Raw genomic sequence first — 27,123 nt, forward strand, 5'->3', positions numbered from 1 at the left:
TAAAATAATGCTATGCATGCAGAAGACAGGTCAATATCTTAATTACAGACTAGAAAAAGAGAAAAGACAATTAGTGCATGTAAAGGTACTTATTTAATTTTGGTGATAAAGGAAGCGGACCAATTTGAGTACGCAGCATTTTTTTTACTGTATTGCATGTCATGCATCCATGGAACTAAAAAAACAATGGAATGGCTAACATGGCCCAGGGAACCAGGTAATTTCCCCTCGAAAATAAAACCAGCATAGGACAATATCAGCTAATCACTAGAAAATGAATAGCAGCATATGACAATCAACTAATCTATGTAAACTCAAATAAACCATTAGCTCTTAGGTGTCTGCATAAACCCGCAGTTCTAGTCTAGTCTTCTACTCCATAACTGGATAAGAGACAGTTAATTTTGTTTGAAGAGCTAACTCACAGCACTTAACATAAGAGTAAGCACAGTGCTTCAGCTTTACTGTTTGTACTTAGATGTCTATCTAGTTGAAACTTGTTATGTTTTGCACAGTAGCACAACAGTCCAAGTACAACAAACCGCAGAAAGTGCCAAAAATTATCATCAGGGTGTTCAACAAAAGTTTTCTCAAACCATTGAAAACCAGGCACTGTTCCTCTTCACAACTTTTGAACTAGCGAATCAGTCTCCCGCCCCCCTGGAGCGTAGATTAGGCACTAGCCCAGTTTTGCTTTGCTGGTTTTTATGGGTTTCAGGCAAGCCGTTTTTGAACACCACCGGATACATCATTATGCTCTGGTATAAATAAAAATAAGTTTCCAATATTTTACTACAAGAACTATGAGAACTGATGCTTATGTCTAACGCGCACTGTCTGAGCAAGATACATTGAACAGTTTGCAGTCCTCATAGTCTCAAGCAAACACCAGAAGCAACATCTAAAAGAACAGAGAATACTTGTGTCATGTAAAACATGCGCTTACACTAAGAGAGATTAGTCTGCTGGATGCTGCTGCCCAGACTAATTACAATGTAAAATGTCCATTCCAATTAATATCATCTGATCTCATCATTACTCCTCATGCAAAAGTGAATCCTCGTCGCAAAACAGACTAGTGTAAGCACCTCTTGTTGCATCCTCATTTCAAATGACTTCCAGCACCACCAATTTCCCATGTCAAAACCTGTACGTAAAGAACTGAGGAGTCAGCTCAACTGCAGTAGTAGACAGAAGGAAGTATCGTAGACAACTAATCAGTGAAGATAACAAAGGAACAAATAGAAGAGCATTACAAAGTATCAACAGAGTTGGAGGACTACCGCAACAAATAGATTTTATCTAGAAGGCCTCCAGCGATTACGTGCATGAATATCAGGCTTGGCTGGCAGCATCTGAGGAATGTGACCTGTCAAAAATAAGAATAGAAACAAAAATATTTTTAAAAATAAAAAGGAAACATATAGCTTCTACACACCAAATGATTTTTAACGAAATTTCAGAAGATTAATTGACAAGGCGGCATTACAGCACAATGGGGTGCAAGTACCAGTTGTCAGTGGATCTTATGAAGTTTCGCTAAGAGAATTCATTTGAATGCAGTGCACATTACCTATCAGATGAAAAACAACTGTGAACTCTTAAGAAGCAAAAAAAAGAAACCTGGATGTGCTGCTCCAGATGGCAAATGGTTGAGTACAGCCTGTGCAGGATGTTGATGGCTCATTGGATTCATTGAAGATCTCTCAATGTTGGACCTCGAATATCCTACCAGAAAAGTGAACCATAGCCATCTCAGGCCTCTGAAAAATTAACACTATAAAAGTAAAACAGGTTACAGGCAAACATACCATCCTGCATGAATGACCCATCTGAGCAAGATAATGATCTGCCACCTGGTAACCAAGTATGCTGATCATCTGGACTGAAGTTACCAGATGTCATTCGCCACTGTTCTTCAGATGTATATTGGCTTTGACTATTTGGAAAGGACTGTACAACATAAGAATTGCACAGAGGTGGTGCAGATTGTTGGCCCATGGGGTTCATGAGTGTGTGATGAGTGTGGGGATGAACTGGTGGTGTTTGTGCCGATGGAAAAGCACTGAAAGCCCCTTGATGAAAAGATACACCAGGCTGAAACTGGTAATTACCATTAGAAGCTTGCTGTGCCATGAAGATATTATTGGTTCCATAATCTGGTGGCAACGACTGGACAAAATTAACTGGAGCTTGCGCATTAGCTGGTCCAGCAGGCATGAAGTTTGGCAGATTTCCAATACCTTGGATTGATGAATTTTCTGTTGGTTGGTTACCCTGCATCAACAGAACTTTATTATTATACCAAGAACACAACAGGATCTGCAAAATGAAGTGCATTGAAGAAAATATTTACACTGGGAGGCCTGAAATATTCTGGCACAGCAGGCTGATAACCCAATGATGATGGAGATGACAGAACAGGTGGCGGGATAGAAGGATGAGGAGGTGGTGGAGCAGGCTGTGGAGGTGGTCCAGATGGCAGGGGTGGCAGAGGAGGTGGCGAAGATGGTGAAAGTGGTGGAGGTGGCGGCGGTGGTGTAGCAGGTGGTGGCGAAGGAGGCAAAGGAGGTGGGAGAGGTGGTGAATCCAATGGGAGAGGTGGAGGGCCCTCAGGTAAAGGTGGGGAGGTGGTGAATCCAGTGGAAGTGGTGGAGGACCCGCAGGTAGAGGGGGAAGCTCATACTGATTATTCAATGCCTCCTCTGAACTTGCTTCCTGTCTTGAATCATGCTCAATGAGGACAGATCCATCTATCAGTTGCATGTTCCTTGGTAAATCTATAGCATCTTCCATGACAGTGTCATCAGTTACACTCTCTAGCACCGTGGTGTGTTCCTCCACAGAATTTGGAGCAATAATTTCTACGCCTTCTTGTACTTCACCCCTTTCAACTTGCAGTGAGATAACTGTTGACAACCCATTAATTCGAGGGAAATCTTCATCAATTTCAAAGACAAAGGTTGTATTGCTGTACAAAACACACAAAAAAACAGATAACACATGTCAGCAATGAGTTGAATTAAGATAATACCACATAATAATAATAATAATAATAATAATAATAATAATAATAATAATAATAATAAACTTACTAAAATCGCTGGAGACTCCACTTAAAAAGTTCAGTGTTAGGTTTAGGTGAATAAAATCAGCTGATGCAATTGGATCACTGGAACCAGATAAAAGGTCGCTAGAGTCCCTAAGGGCCTTACTGTGGTCAAAGCATGCGACATTCTCATAGAATGCTACAAGTACGAATGTAGACACATATGTTACAACCACAATCAGGAAACTACAGAACACAGTTCCTTGCTTTATGTCTTGAGCAGAACTTGGTATCTTTCTACTATGTGACAGTGAGACTGGCGTCTCTTCTAAAATGAAAAAGGTAGGTAACCCTAGTTCAGGGTCATGGATCATTGTAGAGGGGTCCAAAGACCAGGGGTAGGGCATTCACCATTTCACCTGATGTAATCATGGTTTTAAAGGTGTCCCTAAGGCGTCAAGCCCCCACCCCCCACCCCCCCCCCCACCCCCCCTCCGCCTTGGAAAATCGACCGCTTGAGGCACTTAAGCGTGTAAAGTGCCCGCCTAGGCGTCGCTGAGGCCCCAAACCGCTGTAATACACCTTTCAAACCATGGATCTAACCAAGGGCATAATCTACATTGTGGTAGATAGAATCTTAGGCTTAGTTGAACTATTGAGTCTTCATTGAATAATTAATACATGATTTTCCTTTTGACCGAACCATAAGTCCATAACTCAATATCCAAATTTAACTTGAACATTCCTAATTTAGAAGACCCAGCCATACCCAACATGCACAAAACTTGTTGTGCTCAATTATTTCTCTAAATATCCTATCGTATACTTTCATATATGCCCATACAAGGGTGCCAGCATGTGCACTGCCAAGCCCACACCACTGCTGCTGTGCACAGGGCTCAAAGCTCATATAACATCATGCATCCAGTATGGGCCAGATCTACTTAGAAGAGATATCAAGGAAAACCCAGAGCTTAATTGAAGAGTTAACTCACGGTCAAGTGTTCATTAGGTGGTACTCATTTTAGATTTAGAATATTTGTACAGAAATCTAAAATCCATCATACTAACTTATAACTTCCAGCCACAAAAATATAACCAATCATACCGAGTTACGAGCTAGTAAATAGTTCTCCCTTCTCTCTGTTCTTTTCTATTTGATGTTTTGACTTCTATGGTATTCAAAATCAAATGTGACTTTGACCATTGCCTTTATGCAACTTCCTATTACAATAAATTAATAGAAAACACTAAATTTCAATGACAAATCTAGTTAGGTAGTTCTCTGCCCTGAGATTTATGAGCATAATGGTGGTAGCATTTAACTGTATCGATTCCAACACATTAAATATGAAAGGACAAAGGGAGTATATAATACCTTCCATATTCATCGACAAGCATGTCTTCCATTTCCCTAATAGGATCATCTACAGAACGTTCAGCTCGGGATGGTCGCCTGAGCAGCAAACCTGTGCTTGTATTATCATTTGGCCCCTCAAAGTCATTCATGTATCTTCGCAGTACTTCTTCTGGCATAATCTTTCTCTGTAGCCACAATTTTAAAACCTGCAAAGCCAATGGTTAGAAATGTAAATTGCCTGTGGAAATTAAAACTGAAACAGTTAGCAGTGAAGCTATTACTTTGAGGCACTGGCGTCGGTTTTCACGAGCACCAGCTACAGGTGGAGCAGCAGCGCTCAAAATACGAGGTAATGCAGCTTGGATACTGGGAACATATGAAGCCCCAGCAACGCCTAACCATTTGAGAGAAGTGGATAATTAAAATTTGAGACTAAGGAAACACATAATTCTGAGGTATGATGTAATACAAAGAAAAGTCACCTTTATGAGAGTGAGAACACTGTGTTATGGAGTCTAAAAGGAAAAGGAGATCAACTCTGCGGTGAAAATTAGGCTCACTCTCCATTTTCCTTATGAGAAGCTCAACAATCTGATGATAAATAATGAAACAAATTAATAAGAATACTTGGCTTGTGATGAAAAGGAGATGCTGAATTGCTGATGGTATGTGGGTTAATGAATGTACATGATCAGACAATGTGTCTGTGAGTGCATGAAGGGGTGTGGGTGTGAGGGGGGTACCTCATCCGCAATGCCATGTTTCGAGCACTCAATTGCATGACGCGTAGCACGACCTATACTATCTTTTGTCCTCGATAGTGTCTCTATCATTCCCTCCAGGGCATCACGTGCAATTGCTGCATCGGTACCACCACTCAGTGAACCACTGGATTGCTTAGGTTTTGGACTCTTTTCATGTTCACGGTGAGTTTCTGCAGGCTTTTTCAGGTCAACTTGTTCACTAGGTTCAGCGATGGAGTCTTGAAATTGCATAATGTCACCCTCTGAAATAGCAATTTTAGACGCAGATCGAATGTGAAAGCCAGGACTAGGACTTAGTCCAGGCAAGCCATATGGTGTGGAGGCAAGAACAGCATTGTCCGCAAAAGATCCATCAGAATTCCCTTGACCAGACGCAAGGAGGTTTCTCCTTGCCTGAGCAGCTGCAATAAGATTCTTCATTGACTTGACAGAGTCAGCACTAGGCTCGGCAACATCAGCTTTATCAACAAAATTTGATCTGCATAAGAGGAAACTGCAACCATCAACAAAGTGCATAGCTAACCTGTATAAACATGGACTAAAAGGGCATATGAAAGAAACTTGGCTGATCCAAAGCAGTATACCTGTCCTCTTTCGAGTGATCCAGCTTCACATTTCGTTCACCTGAAAAATTGGCACTTAATCTACTCTCCACAGCTATAGGCAACTGTGTGCTAGGCTTAGCTTTAGCCTTGGCATTCTCTGATTTAGACAGAAGCAAATTCTTCTCTAAGGCAGCATGGCTTTGAGAATGGGAATTCCCAGGTGTCTGATTATACAATACTTTAGAAGAACTACCTTGTGGTTTCTTCAGTTCAGATGGTGCTGGCATTCTTGATTGTCCAGAGGACTTGCGATCTGCCAGGTTAATCTTGTTACCCAATTCAGCAGAAGTATTGATTGAGGTGGTGGTTGATTTTCTTCCTTGTCTAGCAAGCACTTTATTTTGACTTGGCGAATAAATTGGCTCATGCTTCACAGGTGACCTTCCAACACTTCTAGGTTTCTCTTCTCTTGCCACACCAGATTTTTTTGCAGAAATATTCCCAACTTGTGAGGAAGGAATTCCCCGAATACCTGTCTGATGGATCTTCTCTGTTGGGGCTACATGTTTGGAGGTTGGTTTGGCCACAGTTTTATGCGGTGGTGTCCGTTGTTCTTCCTCCTCGTCATCCTCAAAACGACACGCTCTTCTCCTGGGCTTTTCCAATGGCCTACCAACACGTGAGCCATTCTCCTTTATGCTGGAGCCTTTCTTAGCACTATCAAAAACACTTAACTTGGTTGCAGAACCGGGTGGCTGTTCCAATCCCTCTGAATGCAGCCTTGGTAAGGGTGATAAAATTACACCTGATTTCCTTGTCTTATCACCGGTGGTCACAATCTCAGGAAATGTGCTGTTTCCAGTTCCTGCGGAAGTTGATTTCTCATCTTTCACAGAAATATCCTTTTTATTATCAACAGGTAACTTTGGCTCGCTGTGTGCCCCTGACTTAACTGTTTCATTGGCCCTGTCAGTTAGTTTTGGCCTCTTTGCCGGACGCATATCAGCGCTACCCTCCGGCTTGCGCTGCCCACTAGCAGGCATAGATTTCTTATTGGGAGAAAATACAGCAGGTGACTTTCCAGTCAACTGTTTGTTAGGCTTGTCAAGTATTACTTTGCTATTATGATCCTTTCTCTCTGATTTGTCCGTAGCTGATGGTTTCATCATTGTCTTCAACTTTTTAAATCCTGTGCTCTCTTTGTCAGCACCATTGTTTGTTACACTAACAGGTAAAGCCTCAGGAGCAGTACCCGTAGAAATACCAGTGACATCGACATGCTTGTTTTCCTTCCTGTCAGCATCCTTCAACTGCTTCTCGGTTTTACATTTCTTTGGCACTGCAAGAGCGCAGACTATCTGTACAGTAGGGTCCAAAATTAAATCTTCGGCCGGATGGTTCTCTTTGCCAATTTTCTGGTCTTCAGTCTCTCTTTCAGAGCATGGAAAGATTGATGAATGCTCTTGTTCAAAGTGCAGGTCGGTAGCTGACTTTGATGCAACAGGTTTCTTTCTCTTGGGATGGCCAGAATCCTTTTCTACAGATATTTTCCTTTTAGAAGCTGTTGGAAAAGGATCCTTTCTGTCATGGCCACCATCTTTCACATCCTCTTCAGTTCCTGAAATGTGCCCTAATGAATTCAAGTTTTTCATAGAACTATCACCTTCCATTTGCTCCAGCTTTTGAGGCCCACCATCATCAGGTGGCTTTACAAGGTGCTCTGTAGGTTTTTCAATCAGATCAAGAGTTTGATCAGGCAACAAACCATTTCCAGTTTCAGATGATTTTGCAGTTTCAGATGAATTTGGTAGCTCATCATAGGCATTGCATATCTCCACCAAGGCTTCCTCAAGACCTTTCGCATATCTTTTCGGTAAGCGTTTCTCTCGAGCTTGATTTACCCAGTCATTCTTCACCTCTTCTGTAAATGGCATGAGATCTTGCAAAGCTACAAAACCACTGTAGGAGATATTCATTCATTAGCAATCAAGTGATACTTATACTTTAGCCTTGAAAGAGTTGTCACAGTAAGCTCAAAATAGCAAAGGAACACAGATGTGGAGGACAGCAGGGGAAACAAACAAATGTTGTATCTAGAGGAAATGGTAAAGGGATTTAAAGCAATTAAAGAAATGCTCCATTTAGCAAGCACCTTATAAGCTAAAAGGAATCACTGAAATGAAGTAATTTAGTTGTTCTGTTAAACACCAATGTAATTTAAATTTAAACAGATCTAAAGATCATTGTCTACCAAAATTTGAAGAGAACAACATACTCAAGAATTTCTAGGAGAGCTTGCTATACAGGCTCAAGTTACAAGAACTGAAAGCATTCTCACTTTTACTTTGGATGGAAGAAAATAAAAGGCCATGGGAGTGGTCAAGAGTACTGACAGTCAAAAGAAAAGACTGCTCTAGTTAGAAGCAAAGAGCATAAGTTCAGATTCCAACTCGGCATAAAAGCACTAGTTTCATCTTTCAGTCAATAGAGAATTGTACCTCGTAGACCGACCTTAACCCTAGATCATTGCTGCTGCTACTAACCACACAACTTAAAACTTTTACACTGAAGAGATAAATTTGTACGTGCACACTGATATACACATGCCAAAAGAATGTCTGGTTTACGTATCAACCCAAGCAGGAAGTCAGATAAAGTAATACCCAGGTTTGAATAAAAAAGACAGAATTGAAACCTGAAAATTCAGTACAAGCTGTTATTTAAAGCAGAATCAAATGATTTTGCTTTGTCTTCTGATAAAAAAGAGTGTGATAGTGGCCTTTAGTTTTAACATCTACGATTACCCTCTCTCATCAATTAGTTAGTGCACATATAAAAATACATCTAGCCACAAAGAAGAGATACGTTATCACTAAAGCGGGCAGAACACTGGTGTTCCCAAAGCCAAAGCACGTAATACTTGCCGACACGTCACACGTGGCGCGCCTCAGCAAGCTTAGTTAGATAGAGTTTTAGGCAATAAATTGGGGATACCCCTAATACTCCCGCGTGTGATCTCGACTGCTAGTAATTGATCAGCTGCTAGATGATCTCTGAAGAAATGCATGATAGATGTAGTAAATCAGACACAAAAAGGGAAGTTTGAGGTAGTGCATTAATCAAGACAGTGGCACGCGTACGGTAAGACGGTCGAATTGCCGGTTAGAATACCGTTAAACGTGGCGACAAAAGGAGCAAGTAACCGATGAAGCAAGATGGTGGGCTTACATCTCCTTGGTGCCATAGAAGAGGACAAAGAACTTGCGCAGAGCCGGCACCTGATTCCAGTCTTCCGGCCTGCTCACCTGCATAGAGAAGAAGCATTAACCCTCATGGCTGGCTGAAGCACAGATTCAAACATACTACAATACATATCAGGATTCAGGCAGGCAGGCAGAGATGCGGGCAAGAAAGAAGCAGAAAGGAGGCGAGGGGGGGGGACTGGGTCGCTATGGGGAGGGGGGAGAAAGAAAACCCTAGGTAGCAGGCAGAGCAGGGCAGGAGTGTGGGCGGGACCTTGGCTGGCCAGAAAGGGTAGCCCTTGACCCTGGCGAGGACCAGGTCTCCGAGCTGCGGGTCTCTGGTCCATTTGGTGCCCTTGGCGCCCCGCTTGGCGGCGGGAGCCATCGGGCGGCGAGGCCCCTATGCGCGCTGCTTCTTCCCCGGAATCCGCCCGTACCCCGGTGAAGAGTACAGGCCAGTCGGCGCCGGGGGGAACACCGTAACCGCGAGGGCAGGGCGAACCCTAGCAGCTCGCAGCGCGGCACGACGGGGAAGACCCTATCCGACGGGGGGGGGAGGGGGCGGTGGCGGTGAGGGTGAGGGTTCCTACGGCGGCGGGGCGGGGCGGTGGCGGCGGTGGCGGCGGCGATCGAATCCGCGCGGGCGGGCGGCGGTGGAGTGGATTACTGGGCTGCAACTGCGATTCGGAATCCTCCTCCTCCCCACCTTGCGATTTTCGCTGCCGTGTCTGCTCCAATGTGAATAACCAGAAGAAGAAACCACGCAAAAATAATCTCTCCGCCCGCCTGGACCTCGTGAGGGGCACGCTGGCCACCAGCCGCACGATCTGGCATCGACGGCCGTGATGGACTCGCCGTCGGGTTTGGGGAATACCGTGTGCTTTCGCCTCACTTCAGGCAAGCATTGATGGTGCTGAATTGATGACGCGAAATATATATCTACCAGCTCATGATTTTCTGTTCGTTTCTTTCCTTTTCTACTTCTTTTCCAGTACATTTGGTAGTATTGGTTGGATGGATAATGATGAACAAAGACACTTTTCTCACCGGATTTTCTGAACTTTTTAAATCAGAAAAAAAGAGGGGAAAATCGAAAAAGATACTCCGGATCGGAGGGAGTACATTTCGTCGACGAAACATGAACACACTAACCAAAACATGTGAGTTTAGATCTAGAACTAAGGTTGTGTAAGGGCTTGATTTACCTTAATTCGTTTGCTGAGGTTGATGTCGAATTTACTCCTCACGCGCGTATTTTGGTTGGATGGATAATGATGAACAAAGACACTTTTCTCACCGGATTTTCCGAACTTTTTAAATCAGAAAATAGAAGGGGAAATCAAAAAAGATACTACTCCGGATCGGAGGGAGTACATTTCTTCGACGAAACATGAACACACGGACCAAAACATGTGAGTTTAGATCCAGAGCTAAGGTTGCAAGGGCTTGATTTACCTTAATTCATTTGCGGAGATTGATGTCGAATTTACTCGCCTTTCTCCGGTCTTAGTATTCCGTGCAGCACTGACCACCGATAGGGTAGCGGCGCGATATACTGTAGGAGCCGCCGATGTAGGGAGAGATCGGATGGAACGAGGACAACACCAACTCCCATATGAAATATGTGTGCTTCAGGTGGGGAAGGAGGAGGAGTAGCGGGAGGTTGTTAGGTGTACCGGCGGTTGCGCCAAACGAGATGACAAGATTGGCTAAGGATCTGGTGCGGCCAAATCAGCCGCCATGGTTGGGGCCTTATGAACGGCGATGGGGTCGCAAAAAGATGGGGAGGGGCGGCGGGGGGGGGGGGGGGGGTGTGCGGTCGAGACCATTGTGAGGTTTATTTTGTTCCTCTCGGTGGTTTCTTGCTTATATATGGTCCCATCGAAATATCTCAGTGGCATCGAATTCCGCGGTAGGCGCACATTGGTTTACGAAATTACTTATCCGGCCCACTAGTGAATCTTAGGAATTATTAAAAGCCCAACAAATATTTAAAACCGTTAACATATGGTTGACGATTTTCATAGAATAACCTTATTTCGAAATCATATCACAAACTAACCTTTACGCATGGCACCGCCGCCCTATCTCACTGAGCCGTGTTCTATAGCATGAAGTCGCGACCTATGGCACCATCCTCTATAGCATGAAAAAAAAAATGAAAGGGAAGTTGTGTATTGATCAATAGGTAGATAGTTCTTACAATCTTGCACGACAAGCTCCATCACACATGACGGAACCTGACCTTGCATAACACCACAACACAACTCTCTATGTCCTGTAGCATGAAGTTGTTGTCCATGGCATCATGGTAGCCAACTCGTCATGGGCAAGGCTTCAGCTATAGAGCAGGCTCCTTGGGCCACGGCATCACGAAAGAATGTTGTTTCAAAATTATTTTTCAGTTAAGTTTATTTTTTGTCAAACTTATGAAGAAAAAAAAAAGCTAGTTTTGTTAAAATCTTCCATGTCGTTTGTTTGCCACAATCTGGGAAAAGTGGCACTTCAACCCGATCAAATGTTGAGTCAAAGTGACTCATGTGTTCGACACAAGAAAAAATATGGATTGAATCCATTCATAATTTCATTTTATCACGCCTTCCAAATAAATTCGCTTTTAAATTTGAAATCTCAAATAGTGGAACAACCCATGTGTGCATTCTCTTACCTCAAAAAGGAATATGAGTTTGATCTTTAAGTACTCCCTCCGTCCAAAAATAAGGTCTTAACTTTTTATTGATACAGATGTATCTATGACTAAAATGTATCTAGATACATCACACCTACTTTTGAACGGAGGTACTATTATATGTTTATAGATCATTGTGTTTCTAACCTGTCATTTTTTGTGAGATTTTGTAAAAACTTGGAACCCACTATGGATCAGACGTTCTGCCTACTGAACACATCCAGGAGTTGTCATATCATGGTACAATAATAAAGTCAGTTGCCATCCATCATACTCCATCTTTTTATAAAGGTCATCTAAAATTTATCGGTTATCTGAAATTTATCAAAATTTGGATGTTTCTTGCAAGACGTTCACTCCATGTGCTAGTTTAATACCTATAATTTTCCTAAAGCTTTAAAATGAGGTATCAAGAGATCTCGTGGATCCCGAGCGCCACCCACAGCGACCAGAACGTGCGACGCCTCTTTTACAACACCGGAATGTTGGATGCATATTTACACGATTAGATTAATGTTGACATTATGTAAACCAGCACAGGGCTGACCAGTGGCACAGTATTCTATTAGGATCTCTTTCTTTATTAAGACCGTCTTATCATGCTGTGTCACCATCTCTAAACTACACTCATTCCGCGCCTGTTTGTGTCTTCTTTCGTACAAGACGCCTTCTCAGCCCTCCACTTTTAAGGCCACGGCGACAGCGTGGCACTCATGTGTGGCTCTTCTGTCACAAGAGAAACTGCGTGTTCAAACGTCCAGGCCACTTCATTTTATCTTATGGATCCAAAAATATTTACAGAACGGCAAATGCTATTCTGAAAGCAGAACACAAGTTTGCAAATACAACTCAATTAGAAGAAAGACGAGCAAAAAGACGCATGAGGTTTCCCCAAACTCAGATGTCGTGCTGAGCTCTTCGCCAACACATTCAAGATCTTCCCATTCACTCCCCGGTTAACAAGTCAGGCTGTCATGAATTCCTTAGCAGGCTCAACTCCGTCAAGTTCTCTTGGATCGCGAACTTATGGTAAAACCACACTGCTCGCATGAAATGCCTTCACTGACGCAATCGTAATCGCATCCGCATACTCTAGTGGTTCAATGTCTGCTGAATGGCCTTTTCCCCACGGACAATCTGCATGCGACACCGAGGTAAGAAAATGATATAAAGCGAGATCTTATCTTAAAATTGTCTTGAGAAAATAAAATGTATGGGACTGGCAGTTGGTGTTAGCAACTTAGCATCACAGGATAGGCTTGATGCACGGTTTGCGAGATTAGGAAGTTTTGTTTAATCTGATTTTGAGCAAGCTCTGCCAAAAGTGACAACTAAAATTTACAGGCCATAAATGCCAACCTTACACATAGATATTAGTTCGGTATGTACCGACAGAACAATCAGGAAGAGAAGTTTACATACATATTTGCCAGGGACAGGATTTTTGTAGATAATGATGGTGTCCCCTGCCTGAAGACCATGTGTCTTCACAAATTCAGCTGACAAAAGAACAGGATGGTTCGATTAATCAACATGCTCATACTCAGAAAATATTAAGAGCTGTAACTGGTTCCATATTGAGGCATACTTGTAGAATCCAGAATGTACATTCTGCTTTTGTTGTTGGGCCAGAACCTGAAATGGCATTGCATCAGTTGCACTCTTGTGAAAGAATTTGAGTGGGTCAGCATTTGAGTCAACATATATAAAAATGCACTCCCTCCTTCCCAAAAATACATCTAGATATTGAATAAGTGAAACCTTTTTAAGTCCGGCCAAGTTTATAGAAAAAATCATCAAGAACTACAACAACCAATAAATACCTTATGGAAACATATTTCATGATGAATCTACTGATATTGATTGTTACCGTAGACGTCATTTTTTTCTATAAACTTGGTGGAACTTTAAAAAATAATTAACACAAAATATGTATGTCTTATGGAAAGGAGGGAGTATCTATTTCTCCATGCTGTGCCTAACTGTCATAAACCAAACCACATCAGCAATGACTTCAACCCCCCAGTTCTTCCCCAAGAATTCATATTCAAGCCACTGTATTCAGGTTTCAGAACCAAAACTTTCATTATTGCTTTTAGAATTTTGCATGCGAAATATGTCATAATATGAGTGCAGGGGCTGAAAAGGTACCTGTACTTAAACTTCCACGTAACCGGGAGCACCATGTCATCCATCTGCAGTATCAGAGGATCCCTTTCGCATAATGGTGGAAGACTAGCTTCTGCATCTTTCTGAAAAGAAAGGCGGTACGGTATTTCAGACTGCATTATAATTTTCAGAGAGCATCGTGACACAATCATACCTTGGGTAACACAATTCTTCCAACATTTGCAACATCACTCTTTGTCAATTCCTTGCGCAAAATAACTTGGTATTCTCCAGAGTTGAATTTCTTAATGTCCCCATGGTACACAGAAAAGGAAAATAGCACATTAATTATGGAAGAAGTTATATGTTTATTTACTGGATCAATCTTCTGATTGTGCATTTTTACTAGTACAAGTTTGTCATCCTTCATTTTCCATTTCACTATTAACTTTTTAGTGCTGTACCAACCAAGCAGAGACCTAATGCAGGAGCGAAATATGTACAGTAAATCCGATACAGAAAAAAAAAGTTAAGTATAGCGTGTTACTCACAGTGGCACAACTTTCATGTCCTTGCTTCAACTCTGGAAGAGTGTCAGCTGTTTCACATTTAAGTTCAACTCCATGTCTGGTTTCCATTTCGTCCTTAATTCTAACTACTCTAGCAGGCACGTCCTGTTCAGTAGCCATTTTGCAGCAGTATACGTTAGGCAGGATCATACACAGTCTTGAAAGTTTCTCTAAACCTTGAAGAATTCGTATCTATACCTCTGAAAGTTCAGGTTCTTTCACAGATAGGGGCCCTTCCATGGGAGGCATTTCCATAGGAGGCATATGAGCAGACATGTTTGGTGCTAGGGATGTTGTACTGAAAGAGTCAAGACCAAAGCTGGGTACAGAACCTGCATTTAGATAGCATATACAAAAACGAAGTAAGATGATCTTGACTACAAACCCACCATTAGTAGCCCCACATTTACAAGAACGATAATCCTGATTATTACAAGTCGGTGCCTCAGTTGAATGCAAGAACAAGAGATCTCAGGTCCATTAGGAACGCAATCCATTCACAGACTATGCTCTGAGTACAGAGGTATAAATAACTCGAGAAAAGAACTTACTCGCTGAAGTTAAGAGGTACATAAATAACATCCCATATGAAAAAAGCTCAGTCAAAATTCTAGTTGGAAAAAGCTCTAGTTATGGGTGCAATAATAGTGAATCACAATCTTTCTGGTTTTCTGAGAGGAGAAGGCATTCCATTTCTGATTCTATTCACTCAACAAGCATACCAGGTATCATGCACCGCTGTCCATTACGAAAAAAAAGTAGGGCATAGGGTAGGAGTTGAGGTGAGTAAAATTTACCTGGATCTTTAGCCTGGTTGTTATCATGGTAGAAAGGGTGCCCGTGTTCCTGATTAGGTGCAGGATAGTAGCTATATGCATTCTTGTTAAGCATGTAATGGGTCCAGAAAGCATAGCACGGGGATAGGCTGTAATGGTATGCATTGGCAGCGTTGGAGGAAGGAGGGTTCTGCACGAGTGATGTGAACGCGCTGGTAGACGCGCTCCAATCGGAGAATCCTCTCGGCGTCGGAGGCTGGCGAGCAGCACTGTTTGTGGGTGAATCAGCTCCAGGTCCTGCAGGTGACATGTACATTGTATAAATTTCCTTGTAAGGCCACAAATGACAGGGTGAGCCGTAATGTACTACTAGTAAACAAGGAAGGCGTATTATATTATCATACAGATATAATTAACATGGACAGGGTCAACAGTTGGTAGCTTCTTCTCCTGTCTTCCAGTAAATAAAGAAAGAATAAAACCTAGATCAGTCTACTTGATTTGCAAAATGAGGTAAGTGCCGTTGAATCGGACCATAGATGGAATGTATAATAAAGAATATGACCGCGAGCAGCTATGGATAGATTCCCGCAGGCTAGGCACATGGTAGATCGGCAAAAAAGGCGGAACTTGGAAGGGATTGCCGTACCCTAAATCCAGTAAAGCGGGTGCGCATTGGCTGTTTTCGGGTGGTGAAAATGTGAATGCGCAATCAAGAAAGGAAGAGGAACTGACCATTGAGGGGAGGAAGGGGAAAGGGGAGTGTGTTGTTGGGGCCCTGCGTGTGCACGGCGGCGAGGAGAGCTTGGTACTGGAACTGGTGCGGGTGGCCGCCGCCGCCGCCGCCGCCGTCGTTGGGCCTCCCGTCGCCTCCCATTCCCCTTCTTGGCCTCGACACCGCTACTCGCGCATCTACCAGCCAAACCCTGCCCTCACTTTCTCTCTCTCCAGCTATGGGTGGGAGGAGCGGAGGTAGGGTAACCCGGACAGAGGCAGGGGGAGTGAGGGGAGGGGAGGGAAGGGTGGCGGTCTCACTGACCTCTTCCCTTCTATCTATCCTTTCGTTTCCCTTCTCTATTTGGAGAGATGCAGTTAAAAAGTTGGACTCTTTCCTTCTCCCCTCTCCCCTTCTCTCTCACCATCCCATGGTCTACACCACGAGCTAAATCTTGTTCTGCCATTTACCTAAAAGAAATTGTTTCGCAGAAAGAAGTCCATTTGTTGTGAAAAATCGATTAGAATTGAAAATAACTTAATGATCTCTTTGCATATCATGTGTTGTGGGGGTGGGGAAAGCACAAATTCCATGGAAAATCATGAGATGATGTGAGGAAAATTCCTTTGCGATACAATAATAAAACTTTGTGACTCGTTTGTCCCATAAAGTTTCTGAAGCTTAAAAGGATGACTTACCGGTGGATTCGCCTCGAGTTCCATGATTTGCCTTCTCCGTATGTGGAGAGCGCCGCCACCTTGCAGTGTAAGTACGCTCATGCTTCACGCCTCGTCGCCACCTTGCAACGAAAGTATGCTTGTGGTTCTTCATGTCTCCTCCTCTCTTCTTTCCCCTGAGACTAAGGTTCTTCTGATGTTGCTGGAGTTGGAGGGGGCAGTTGTCTTTCTCCCTAGGACCGAAGGACAAAGTGTTATAGGGAGATGGAGGCATGTGAGAGAGTATAGTGGTGACTCGAGATACTGCATGGATAATGAGATAGCGGTGGTGTGCGAATACATGGAGAGAAGATATATTATATATGCGGAGAGGGCCGCCACCTTGCAGTGTATGTACGCTCATGATTCACGCCCCGTCGCCACCTTGCAACCATTGTATGCTTGTGGTTCTCCATGTCTCCTGCTCTCTTCTTTCCCCCGAGACTAAGTTTCTTCTGATGTTGTTGGAGTTGGAGGGGACAGTTGTTATTCTCCCTAGGACCGAAGGACAAAGCATCATAGGGAGATGAGGGCATGCGAGAGAGTATGGTGTTGACTCAAGATACTACATGGAGAATGAGATAGCGGTGGTGTGTGGAGACAGGGAGGGCAAGACGTATTATATATTTTTTAAGTTATCGGTGGACGATCGACAATTTAAAATTTAGCTCGTTGGGGAAAATAGACCATGTTGGCAATTCTGTCATCTCTTCAGAACATATGACGCTACTGCCTTACGGATGGCAAGCAGATTTGGCTATATATTGCTAACATCCAACGATTACATATGCAAAATGCAATCTTCAAGATAAGAGGAAGATATGATCTACATGACTTTTGAGATGACAAGTCATCACTATGTCACCTGTCACCTATCATCTAGCGTTTGCGATGCTTACCTGTTTCCATGACTATATATGTCACCTCTCTTCTAACTTTCTCTATCGGAAGATATTGTAGCGAGCTGAAGTTATCGAAACCGACAAACTAAAGCATTCGTCGGTTTTGCACTTGGCACACTTTAGCATTGTTCACCAACTTGCATACATTTCGAGTATAGCTTATCATGTTCACAAACTTATATATATATATATATATGGAGTCATTCACATACCATTTTGCGGCTTAAAAAAATCCACACGAACCCTAGGTCTCACATGGCTAGTTACCAAAATTGCACACTGAGGTAGTACTGAAATATGTTTAACTTGCGAATGACCCCTATGTTGATTTGGGTAATTAAATATATGGGGACTAATGTGTGATATAAATGTGTGGATATATTATGCAAATATAACGATGCATTACCAAATAAGAACATAAGAAAAGAGGTGGTCTTCTGGTAGTTTCTTTCATATTTCTCTACTTCTGTTTGTAATCTTATGTATCACTTTTACTCGTAAAGAAGTAGCACTAATAAGAGGGTCATCAATGGCCAAAGTGAAATGACAAATGTCCATATCCTTTTTTTGTCCCCCAAAAACTTGATGTAAAACCTTTACCCAAAGCCAAAAATCTTAGACAATGTAGATGACTCAGGGAACTCGGACAATCCGAATGTACATTTAGGGTCAAACCATTCGGGGAAGTATCCGAGCATATGTGTGGGTGCTCTCTGCTAGGAGACCGAACGAATCGGGAAACTAGTCGATGCTCTCGATTAGGAAGAATATTGTTCGGGTAACCACATGGATGCTCCTAGTTACCCTCCTAAACTATCCCTTAAACTTGTAGCCCATACTTTGACCAATGGTTGACTCGTCAAATGTCCACCCAGACCATCTAGGTCTTAGGACTCGGACAATCCAGATGTATAATTTTTATTCTAGGAACCACTTTACTTAACCTATGGATACCCCCTCACATATCTTGGCAAGGGAAAATCTTTGAAATATCTTATGCCAACGGTCCACAAACATTCCCTACTACTCCTATCTAATTCAAGCCTTCCTAAGTAAGAAGAGTGAGAGGATTTGAAAGGGAAGCTAATATCTTATGCCAACGGTCCACAAACATTCCCTACTACCCTTCTTTAAGAGCATTTGATAACATTTATCCCAACCGGCATTGATACTTTTACTCTTAGAGGTTGAGAACCCATAGCTGGTTAGAGTTACTCATACCCTCAAGTGTACGCAGGGATGAATTTACAACATTTCTAAGAGAAATGAATATCAAAACAATAATGAGGTGAAGGAATTGACATCCTTAAATATTGGTGCAGAGATAACTATGACTGATGCAAAGATTTCAAAATAATATATGTTGAAAAGGGAATTGTAATACAAGGAAATAACAATAAAGTAAATATGGTCCAACGATGGTCTAATACATGTAAGATGTTGAAAGCGTAGGGAGCCTCATGTGGTTTTGGTAATTAATGACAATCTCTATGAATAAATGTTTGCATTGAGTTACTTTTGTAGGATTTGTTGTTAGTCCATTCTTCAGCCATTTATTGTCATCAAGATTGAAAGATGAACAAAGTGAATAAGATCAAGTGATGGCCAAGATGTTCAAAGGGTGATCTAAAGAATGACCATGTGAAAGTTGATCCTACTGGAAGCATATCTTCAAGAATGAAGGATAAGATGGCATGAGCTCTCGTATGTACCTTCAAGATATCAACATCATGAAGAAACAAGAAATGAACTATAAGTTCAAAGAATGAAGAAATAAGAAATGATGTTTGAAGCTTCATCATATTCTTCATTATCTTCATCTTCATCTCCATATCCAGGAGCATCAGGAGCAGGAGCAGATCTAGTCCTCGGAGGAGGAACACCACCATGAGCAAACAGGGAGAGATCAAAGTTCTGGAGCATTTCATCGTCAATGGGAGGCATCTCCCAAGTTGGTGCAACCACATGCTCCATCTCAGGTCCAGCTGGAGGAACAGGATGGTTTCTTGCAGCCATGAAATCATTTTGGCGCCTCCTAGTCTCTTGGTTTAGGGCAAGGCTCTGATGAGCAACATCATTGATATTCCTGCACATCTACCATAGGCTAGCCAAGAAGCGAGAGGCACCCCGCTTGGGACGCATAGAAGAGCTGGAGCTAGCTGCAGGGTCATGCCTTTCCTTGGACCGGCGCTCAAAAGGCATCATAGATGGGATTTCCAGTTTGTTTCCCTGTTGAGGAATCTTGAATGGTTCCATCTTTATCAGTTGATCTTTCTTGTTGTTAGGAGTTGGCACAAGCTGTATCGATGAGTTGTTGAACATACCGAGCATAGTTTGGAGTCATATGATTTCGAACGGAGCGCCTCGGCTCATAGTAGAGGAAGTCACAACCATCAATTGTCCTAATATTTTTAGGACGGCAGTAGTGCATGAGATTAAGATGGTAGGCTCAGCATTCACTTGAGCCTCCTGACTTGCTGATGAGACTCTCCGAAATATCTTGGCAAGCACTAGATAAGAGTAGTACATCCCTGAGATGGTTGGAGGGGCATGTGTAGGCTCAGGAGGATAGCAGAAAGCAATGTCCCCATGAGTGAATTGCTTCTGAGAGTGAATCTAAAAACCATGAGTACGGCCACTACCAAATCGCATGGCTTGACATAAGTCAAGGTAGTTGCAAGTATACTGCTCATGCCCAGTCATCCAAGTCATAGTGCGAGCAGCATCATCATGAAAGAAAACAGTGCAGTGGAATTGACGGACAAGGATTAAGCAATACACCCCAACACCCTTTGTGCTGCCAGGCTTCAAGCACACAAGATCAAACAACCCCATCTTCTACAACGTATCAACCACAAAGCGGTACAAAGTGGCTTGGAGCATGGTAAGTTCTTCCTTGTTGATGGCCTTGGGCTGCACAATGACACCATTCCTCATGAGCTATGGGCAGTTGTAGAAATCATCCCAGATATTCAACTGAGTGTTGGTCCAGAATTCCCTATCTCCACTTATATAGGTTCTTTCCTCGAACCTATAGGGATTCTCCTCTCTGAGTCTCCTCCAAGCAGCAACATGTACTGTACCAACGTTGAATGTTGGCACTTTCTCAACAAGATCATAACCTGGAACGGTGTCTTTGATTTTCCTTTTCTTTCTTGTTGACTTGGTCCTACCTCATGCAGAACTGCTAGGTACACTGCTCTAGGCTGCTTTGCTAGGCATACGAGTGCTAGTTCGACACCCCGGGGGCCTCTCATTCCTGCCCCTCTTGGCAACAACACGTGTGAATGAGCAAATAGAGCGAGAATAGCAGTGGGATAAGTGTACATGTCATCAGAAATAAGGAGGCCAAAAGTGTAACATATATACAAGTGTTTTGACGAAGTTGTGCGAAAATCTGGGTGGGTCGGTGCATCGGCCGTCTGATGACCCACAAGTATAGGGGGTGTATCGCAGTATCTTCGATAAGTAAGAATGTCGATCCCAACGAGGAGCAGAAGGTGTTGACAAGCAGTTTCGATGAAGGATTCACTGTAAATGCTCACGAGACAAGTATTCGGGGGTTTTGATGTAACGGATGAATAAAGTACGAGTAAGTAAAGTGCGAGAATAATAATTGCAGCGAGTGGCCCAATCCTTTTCAGCACAAAGGACAAGCCGGTTTGTTTACTTATAATGACCAAACGTTCTCGAGGACACACGGGATTTTAGTCTAGTGCTTTCGCTACATACGGCTAATTAATCTTCATTGTTTTGATAAGTGTTGTGTGGGTGAACCTATGCTAATGTACCGCCCTTCCTAGGACTAATACAAACTTGTGATTATACCCCTTGCAAGCATCCGCAACTACAAGAAAGTAATTAAGATAAATCTAACCACGGCCTTAAACTACGAGATCCTCGCTATCCCTCCTGCATCGATATACCAACGGGGGCTCAGGTTTCTGTCACTCCGGCAACCCCGCAATTGACAAACGAGTACAAGATGCATTCCCCTAGGCCCATAAAGGTGAAATGTCGTGTAGTCGATGTTCACACGACACCACTAGAAGAATAACACCACAACTTAAATATCATAACATTGAATATTACTCAACCATACTTCACTACTAACATTTAGACTTCACCCATGTCCTCAAGAACTAAACGAACTACTCACGGGACATCATATGGAACATGATCGGAGGTGATATGATGATGAATAACAATCTGAACATAAACCTTGGTTCAATGGTTTCACTCAATAGCATCAATAACAAGTAGAAATCAACACCGAGAGAGTTTCCCCTATCAAACAATCAAGATCAAACCCAAATTGTTACAGCGGTGACGGTGTGCAACGGTGGAGACGGCGGTGATGATGATGAAGATGATGATGATGGTGATGGAGATGATGTACAGCTCGATGACGGTGACGATGGCGTCGATTTCCCCCTCCGGGAGGGAATTTCCCCGGCGGATCTCAGCTCGCCTGGAGAGCTCTTTTCTCTCCGGTGTTCTCCGCCCCGCGAGGCGGCTGTGGCTCTTCGCGATGTACCCCTTGGAGCTTAGGTTTTCGGGACGAAGGCGTACGTGAAGAAAAGGAGGCGAGAGGGGGCTGTGGGCCCCCTCCTCACGAGCGGCGCGGCCGGGGCGGGGCCGCGCCGGCCTATGAGGGGCCCATGGCGGCCCTCCTCGGCTCCCCCTTTTGGCTACCTCCGTCTTCGAAAAATAGGATTTTCGAGTATAATTCCCGTCAATTGTTGATCTTCCGAAATATTGCATTCGACGGTGCTTTTTCCAGCGAATCGACTCCGGTGCGCGATCTCCAAATAATCATGAAACATGCAAAATAGATGAAATAACATAAGTATTGTGTCCCAATATGAAATATATCAATGAATAACGAGCAAATTATGATATAAAATAGTGATGCAAATTGGACGTATCAACTCCCCCAAGCTTAGACTTCGCTTGTCCCCAAGCGAAGCCGAACTCGGTAAACAGGACCACATGTTTATGGAGTGAAGAGTCGATAAATCAAATACGGACAAGAAGCATCATATTCATTCACACAAGACATTCTAGTAAACAACTTCCTCATATAATTCAACTTGAAACAAGTAGAAGGTAATCACAAATAAAGGTGCATAAGGAATCATAATTGGTGATGGCAAACTTTGTTCTTGGTCAGAGAACAATTAACAGATTATACTTATCTATTGAGCAGCGCTCTCATATTAAAGCTTATGGTAAACTTGCATACTCAATCATAATGATCATTGATAACTTGCAAATCTATATTCATTCAGATAAAACTTGTACTAAACAAGGAAGAGTAAAAGACATGATGAAGCAAATCACGATATAATGGTTTGATCACAACAACTCAAATGCTTGCTTGAGATGGAGGGAAATAGGTTTACTGACTCAACATAAAGTAAAAGACAGGCCCTTCGCAGAGGGAAGCGGGGATTAAATCATGTGCTAGAGCTTTTTCAGTTTTGAAATCATATAAAGAGAATAAAAGTAATATTTTGAGAGGTGTTTGTTGTTGTCAACGATCGGTAGCGGGTACTCTAACCCCCTTGCCAAACAGACCTCCAAAGAGTGGCTCCCATGAAGGACGTTATCTCTACCGAGCAAGGTAGATCATCCCTCTTCTCTTTTGTTCACACATGTACTTTAGTTTATTTAAGGATGACACTCCCCCAACCTTTGCTTACACAAGCCATGGCTAACCGAAACCTCGGGTGCCTTCCAACAATCTCATACCATGGAGGAGTGTCTATTGCAAAATTAAGTTGCTTACTGATGAATCAGGGCAAAACATGTGAAGAGAATTATTAATGAAAGTTGATTAATTGGGGCTGGGAACCCCGTTGCCAGCTCTTTTTGCTAAATTTATAGGATAAGTGGATGAAGCCACTAGTCCATTAGTGGAAGCTGCCTAACAAGATCGAAAGATAAAACACCACATACTTCCTCATGAGCTATAAAACATTGACACAAATAAGAAGTAATAAATTTTGAATTGTTTAAAGGTAGCACATGAAGTATTTACTTGGAATGGCAGGGAAATACCATGTAGTAGGTAGATATGGTGGACACAAATGGCATAGGTTTGGGTTGAGGTTTGGATGCACGAGAATTATTCCCTCTCGGTGCAGGTCTTTGGCTAGCAAGGTTAATTAGCAAGCATAAGAGTTGAGGGAAACAAACGAGTATACATGTGATAGAAACAATCATGCATCTTTCTTGTAAGCACGAACAATTTTAACTTCAAAATAATAAGCTATGAGCTAACAAGAAAGGAAGACAATGAAACAACTATATATATTTCTCTTTTCTACTTAAACCTCAAGGTGTTGTTGCTATTGACCAATGCTAAGTTTGCCAAAACCAAATAGATTTACTCAATGCTCCCAAAGTGGTACCAATACTAAAATCAAGATCAATCATATAATAGAGATTGCAAACTAAAATAAGGTGTGCAATATGTAAATGATAAGACTTCTCATTAATATTTCATAACGATAACTCACACCAAGGGATACATAGACAACCAACTAAAGGAGAGATACTTCCACTACTGCAACCCATCTTATATGATAACTTCCCTACTCATGATATGACACTACTTGATAGTAAAAAGTAAAAGGTAGTGATGATGTGATACGTGGCACTCCCCAAGCTTGGAACAAACCAAGGGGATGCCAATACCGATGATGAATTACTCCTTTGGCGATGGTGGTGATGAATTCCCATCATCGGACTTCCAAGGAAGAGGCTCTCCATCAACAAACGACATCTTGGTCTCGGGAATCTCGAAACTAGCGGCATGGCTTATGTGTTTAAACTTCGTTTTCATACTCACGGTTCGATTACGAACGTCATAGAGTTGAGCTTGGAGTTTGTTGGTGGTGTCGTGAAGTGAGAGGATGTCGCCCCATAGCTTTGCGGTTTCCTTCTCGTGTTCGAGCAATGAGTTCGGACACAATGTTGTGGAAGATATCCACCTCACGCTCAGCCATCTTCTTGTAGTTGAAGACCTCTTGTTCTAGCTTCTCCATCCTGTCTTCCAAGCTTCCTTCTCCTTTAGGACCCCGGACATCTTTGATCTGCGGCTCCCCATCAACGAGCAGGCAACTCCTTGGGATGCATCCTCGGCTCGTTCATGTACAAGTTGTCAACGTCCTTGCAGCAGTTGTCCTTCGGAGTTTCGACGAAGACATGACACCTCTAGATCCGAAGCAAATCCTGGCAGAAACAACTCGAAACAAAACGCGTCGAGAAAACGATATACGGACCTCCAGGGGTCCGGGGGATTATATAGCAAAAAATTTCACAACAAACGGAAAGTACCAGGTCGAACCGGAGTCGGAAAGGGGCGACGAGGCGGCCAGCTCATAGGGCGGCGCGGGCCAAGCCTTGGCCGCGCCGGCCTATGGGGGCACGCCCTCGTGCGTCTCCTCCACTCCGTTTCGATCTCGTAATTTTTCATATTTTCCAAAAACAGCAAAAACATTGTTCGGAAAGTAAATCGCGAACTTTTTATTACCTCGTATCGTTACCTATTCAAAGTCGAGTTCTGGTGGACTGTCAATTTGACCTTTGATGAAAGCCTCCGGTGTTTCCACTCGAATAACATCAACATCAACATTATAAGAATCACCTAAGATATAATGCTTGAGTCTTTGTCCATTCACCACTTGCGTGACATTGCCTTGGAGAGAACTAATTTTAATTGCTCCTGAACGATACACCTCCTCAACAACATATGGTCCTTCCCATTTCGAGAGTAGTTTCCCTGCAAAGAATCTGAGACGAGACCGATACAATAGGACTTTATCCCCAATATTAAACTCTCTTTTGATAATCCTTCTATCATGCCATTTCTTAACTTTCTCTTTAAAGAGTTTAGCATTTTCATAAGCTTCACTTCTCCATTCATCTAGAGAACTTAATTGCAGCAACCTCTTATTACCGGCTAGTTTAGGATCTTTATTTAGTTCTCTAACGACCCAATAAGCTTTGTGCTCTAGTTCTAAAGGTAAATGACAAGCTTTTCCATAAACCATTTTATAAGGTGACATTCCCATGGGGTTTTTATAAGCAGTTCTATAAGCCCATAGTGCTTCCTTCAATTTACTAGCCCAATTCTTTCTAGTTTTATTAACAGTCTTTTGCAAGATAGATTTAATTTCTCTATTTGATAGTTCTACTTGCTCACTAGTTTGAGGATGATAAGCGGAAGCAATTCTATGATTAATACCATATTTAGCAAGAGTTTTTCTAAAACCACCATGAATAAAATGAGAACCTCCATCTGTCATAATATATCTAGGAATTCCAAATCTAGGAAAAATAATGTCTAAAAGCATTCTTAAAGAGGTCTCACCATCAGGCACTTTTTGTAGGTATGGCTTCCACCCATTTAGTAACATAATCAACAGACAACAAGTATATGAGTGTTACCTTCCGAAGAGGGAAAAGGTCCCATGAAGTCAAATCCCCAACAATCAAACGGTTCAATAACAAGAGTATAATTCATAGGCATTTCATTGCATCTGGAGATATTACCAACCCTTTGACATTCATCACAAGATAAAATAAACTTCCTTGCATCTTTGAAGAGAGTTGGCCAATAAAAACCTGATTGTAGAACCTTTTGCGTGGTTCTATCTCCGCGTGATGTCCTCCATAAGCACTACCATGACATTTACTCAATATCTCTTGTTGTTCATATTCGGGAACACACCTTCGCAGAATACCATCCACTCATTCTTTATATAAGTGTGGGTCATCCCAAAAATAATGCCTCAAGTCATAAAAGAATTTCCTCCTTTGTTGAGTTGAAAAGGTTGGAGGCAAGTACTTGGAAACAATAAAGTTAGCATAATCAGCATACCAAGGACTGTCTCGCGAGCTCACCTTTATTACAGCCAATTGTTCATTTGGACAAATTATTTTCCAATCTAGACAAATTATCAGCAACAGGATTATCAGCACCTTTCCTATCTACAATATGCAAATCAAATTCTTGCAACAGAAGTACCCATCTAATAAGCCTCGGCTTAGCATCTTTCTTTGTCATAAGGTATCTAATTGCAGCATGATCAGTATGAATCGTAACTTTTGAATCAACAATATAAGATCTAAATTTATCACAAGCAAAGACTACAACTAACAATTCTTTTTCAGTTGTAGCATAATTTCTTTGAGCAGCATCAAGAGTTTTACTAGCATAATGAGTAACATTCAGTTTTTTATCTACTCGCTGTCCAAGAACAGCGCCTACAGCAAAATCACTAGCATCACACATAATTTCAAATGGTAAGTTCCAATCAGGAGGTTCAACTATAGGGGCAGTTGTTAAGGCTTTCTTTAGAGTTTCAAAAGCTTCCTTACAATCATCATCAAAAACAAAAGGTACATCTTTTTGAAGAAGATTAGTAAGAGGCTTTGAAATCTTGGAGAAGTCTTTAATAAACCTCCTATAAAACCCAAGCATGACCAAGAACACTACGAATACCTTTAACATCCCTAGGATAGGGCATCTTCTCAATGGCTTCAACTTTAGCTCTATCAACTTCAATACCTCTCTCGGAAATTTTATGTCCCAATACAATTCCTTCATTAACCATAAAGTGGCATTTCTCCCAATTAAGAACAAGATTAGTTTCTTCACATCTCTGCAAAACTTTA

General features: G+C 42.3%; 2 protein-coding genes across 2 annotated transcripts; both read right to left on the minus strand.

The window, feature by feature from the left end:
* Positions 1-746: 746 nt before the first annotated feature.
* Positions 747-9,372, minus strand: LOC124692153 (ENHANCER OF AG-4 protein 2-like). Its single transcript, XM_047225463.1, is given in 13 exon segments — positions 747-1,147; positions 1,284-1,369; positions 1,624-1,728; positions 1,812-2,277; positions 2,357-2,628; positions 2,631-2,971; positions 4,428-4,615; positions 4,691-4,803; positions 4,892-5,000; positions 5,153-5,651; positions 5,758-7,677; positions 8,947-9,023; positions 9,235-9,372. Coding segments are annotated over 12 exon segments (4,272 nt in total). The 5' UTR covers positions 9,346-9,372; the 3' UTR covers positions 747-1,147; positions 1,284-1,298.
* Positions 9,373-12,720: 3,348 nt separating this feature from the next.
* LOC124683432 (B3 domain-containing protein IDEF1-like) lies at positions 12,721-16,143 on the minus strand. Its single transcript, XM_047217943.1, has 9 exons — positions 15,839-16,143; positions 15,125-15,400; positions 14,526-14,659; positions 14,310-14,432; positions 13,973-14,062; positions 13,801-13,901; positions 13,238-13,284; positions 13,072-13,148; positions 12,721-12,786 (listed from the first exon to the last, which is right to left on the minus strand). The coding sequence occupies exons 1-9, from the start codon at positions 15,978-15,980 to the stop codon at positions 12,742-12,744; spliced, it is 1,035 nt and encodes a 344-aa protein (XP_047073899.1). The 5' UTR covers positions 15,981-16,143; the 3' UTR covers positions 12,721-12,741.
* Positions 16,144-27,123: the final 10,980 nt, after the last annotated feature.

Source organism: Lolium rigidum, chromosome 1 (assembly GCF_022539505.1).
Source record: "Lolium rigidum isolate FL_2022 chromosome 1, APGP_CSIRO_Lrig_0.1, whole genome shotgun sequence".
NCBI lineage: Eukaryota > Viridiplantae > Streptophyta > Magnoliopsida > Poales > Poaceae > Lolium > Lolium rigidum.

Bases quoted from the DNA above. Each gene is read 5' to 3' on its own strand.
- LOC124683432 (XM_047217943.1), bottom strand. From the start codon at position 15,980: ATGGGAGGCGACGGGAGGCCCAACGACGGCGGCGGCGGCGGCGGCGGC. The intron at 15,401-15,838 runs GTCAGTTCCTCT...TGTCACCTGCAG, and splicing joins TCCCCTTCCTCCCCTCAATG to GACCTGGAGCTGATTCACCC. The intron at 13,285-13,800 runs GTACCTTTTCAG...ATGCCATTTCAG, and splicing joins ACGTGGAAGTTTAAGTACAG to GTTCTGGCCCAACAACAAAA.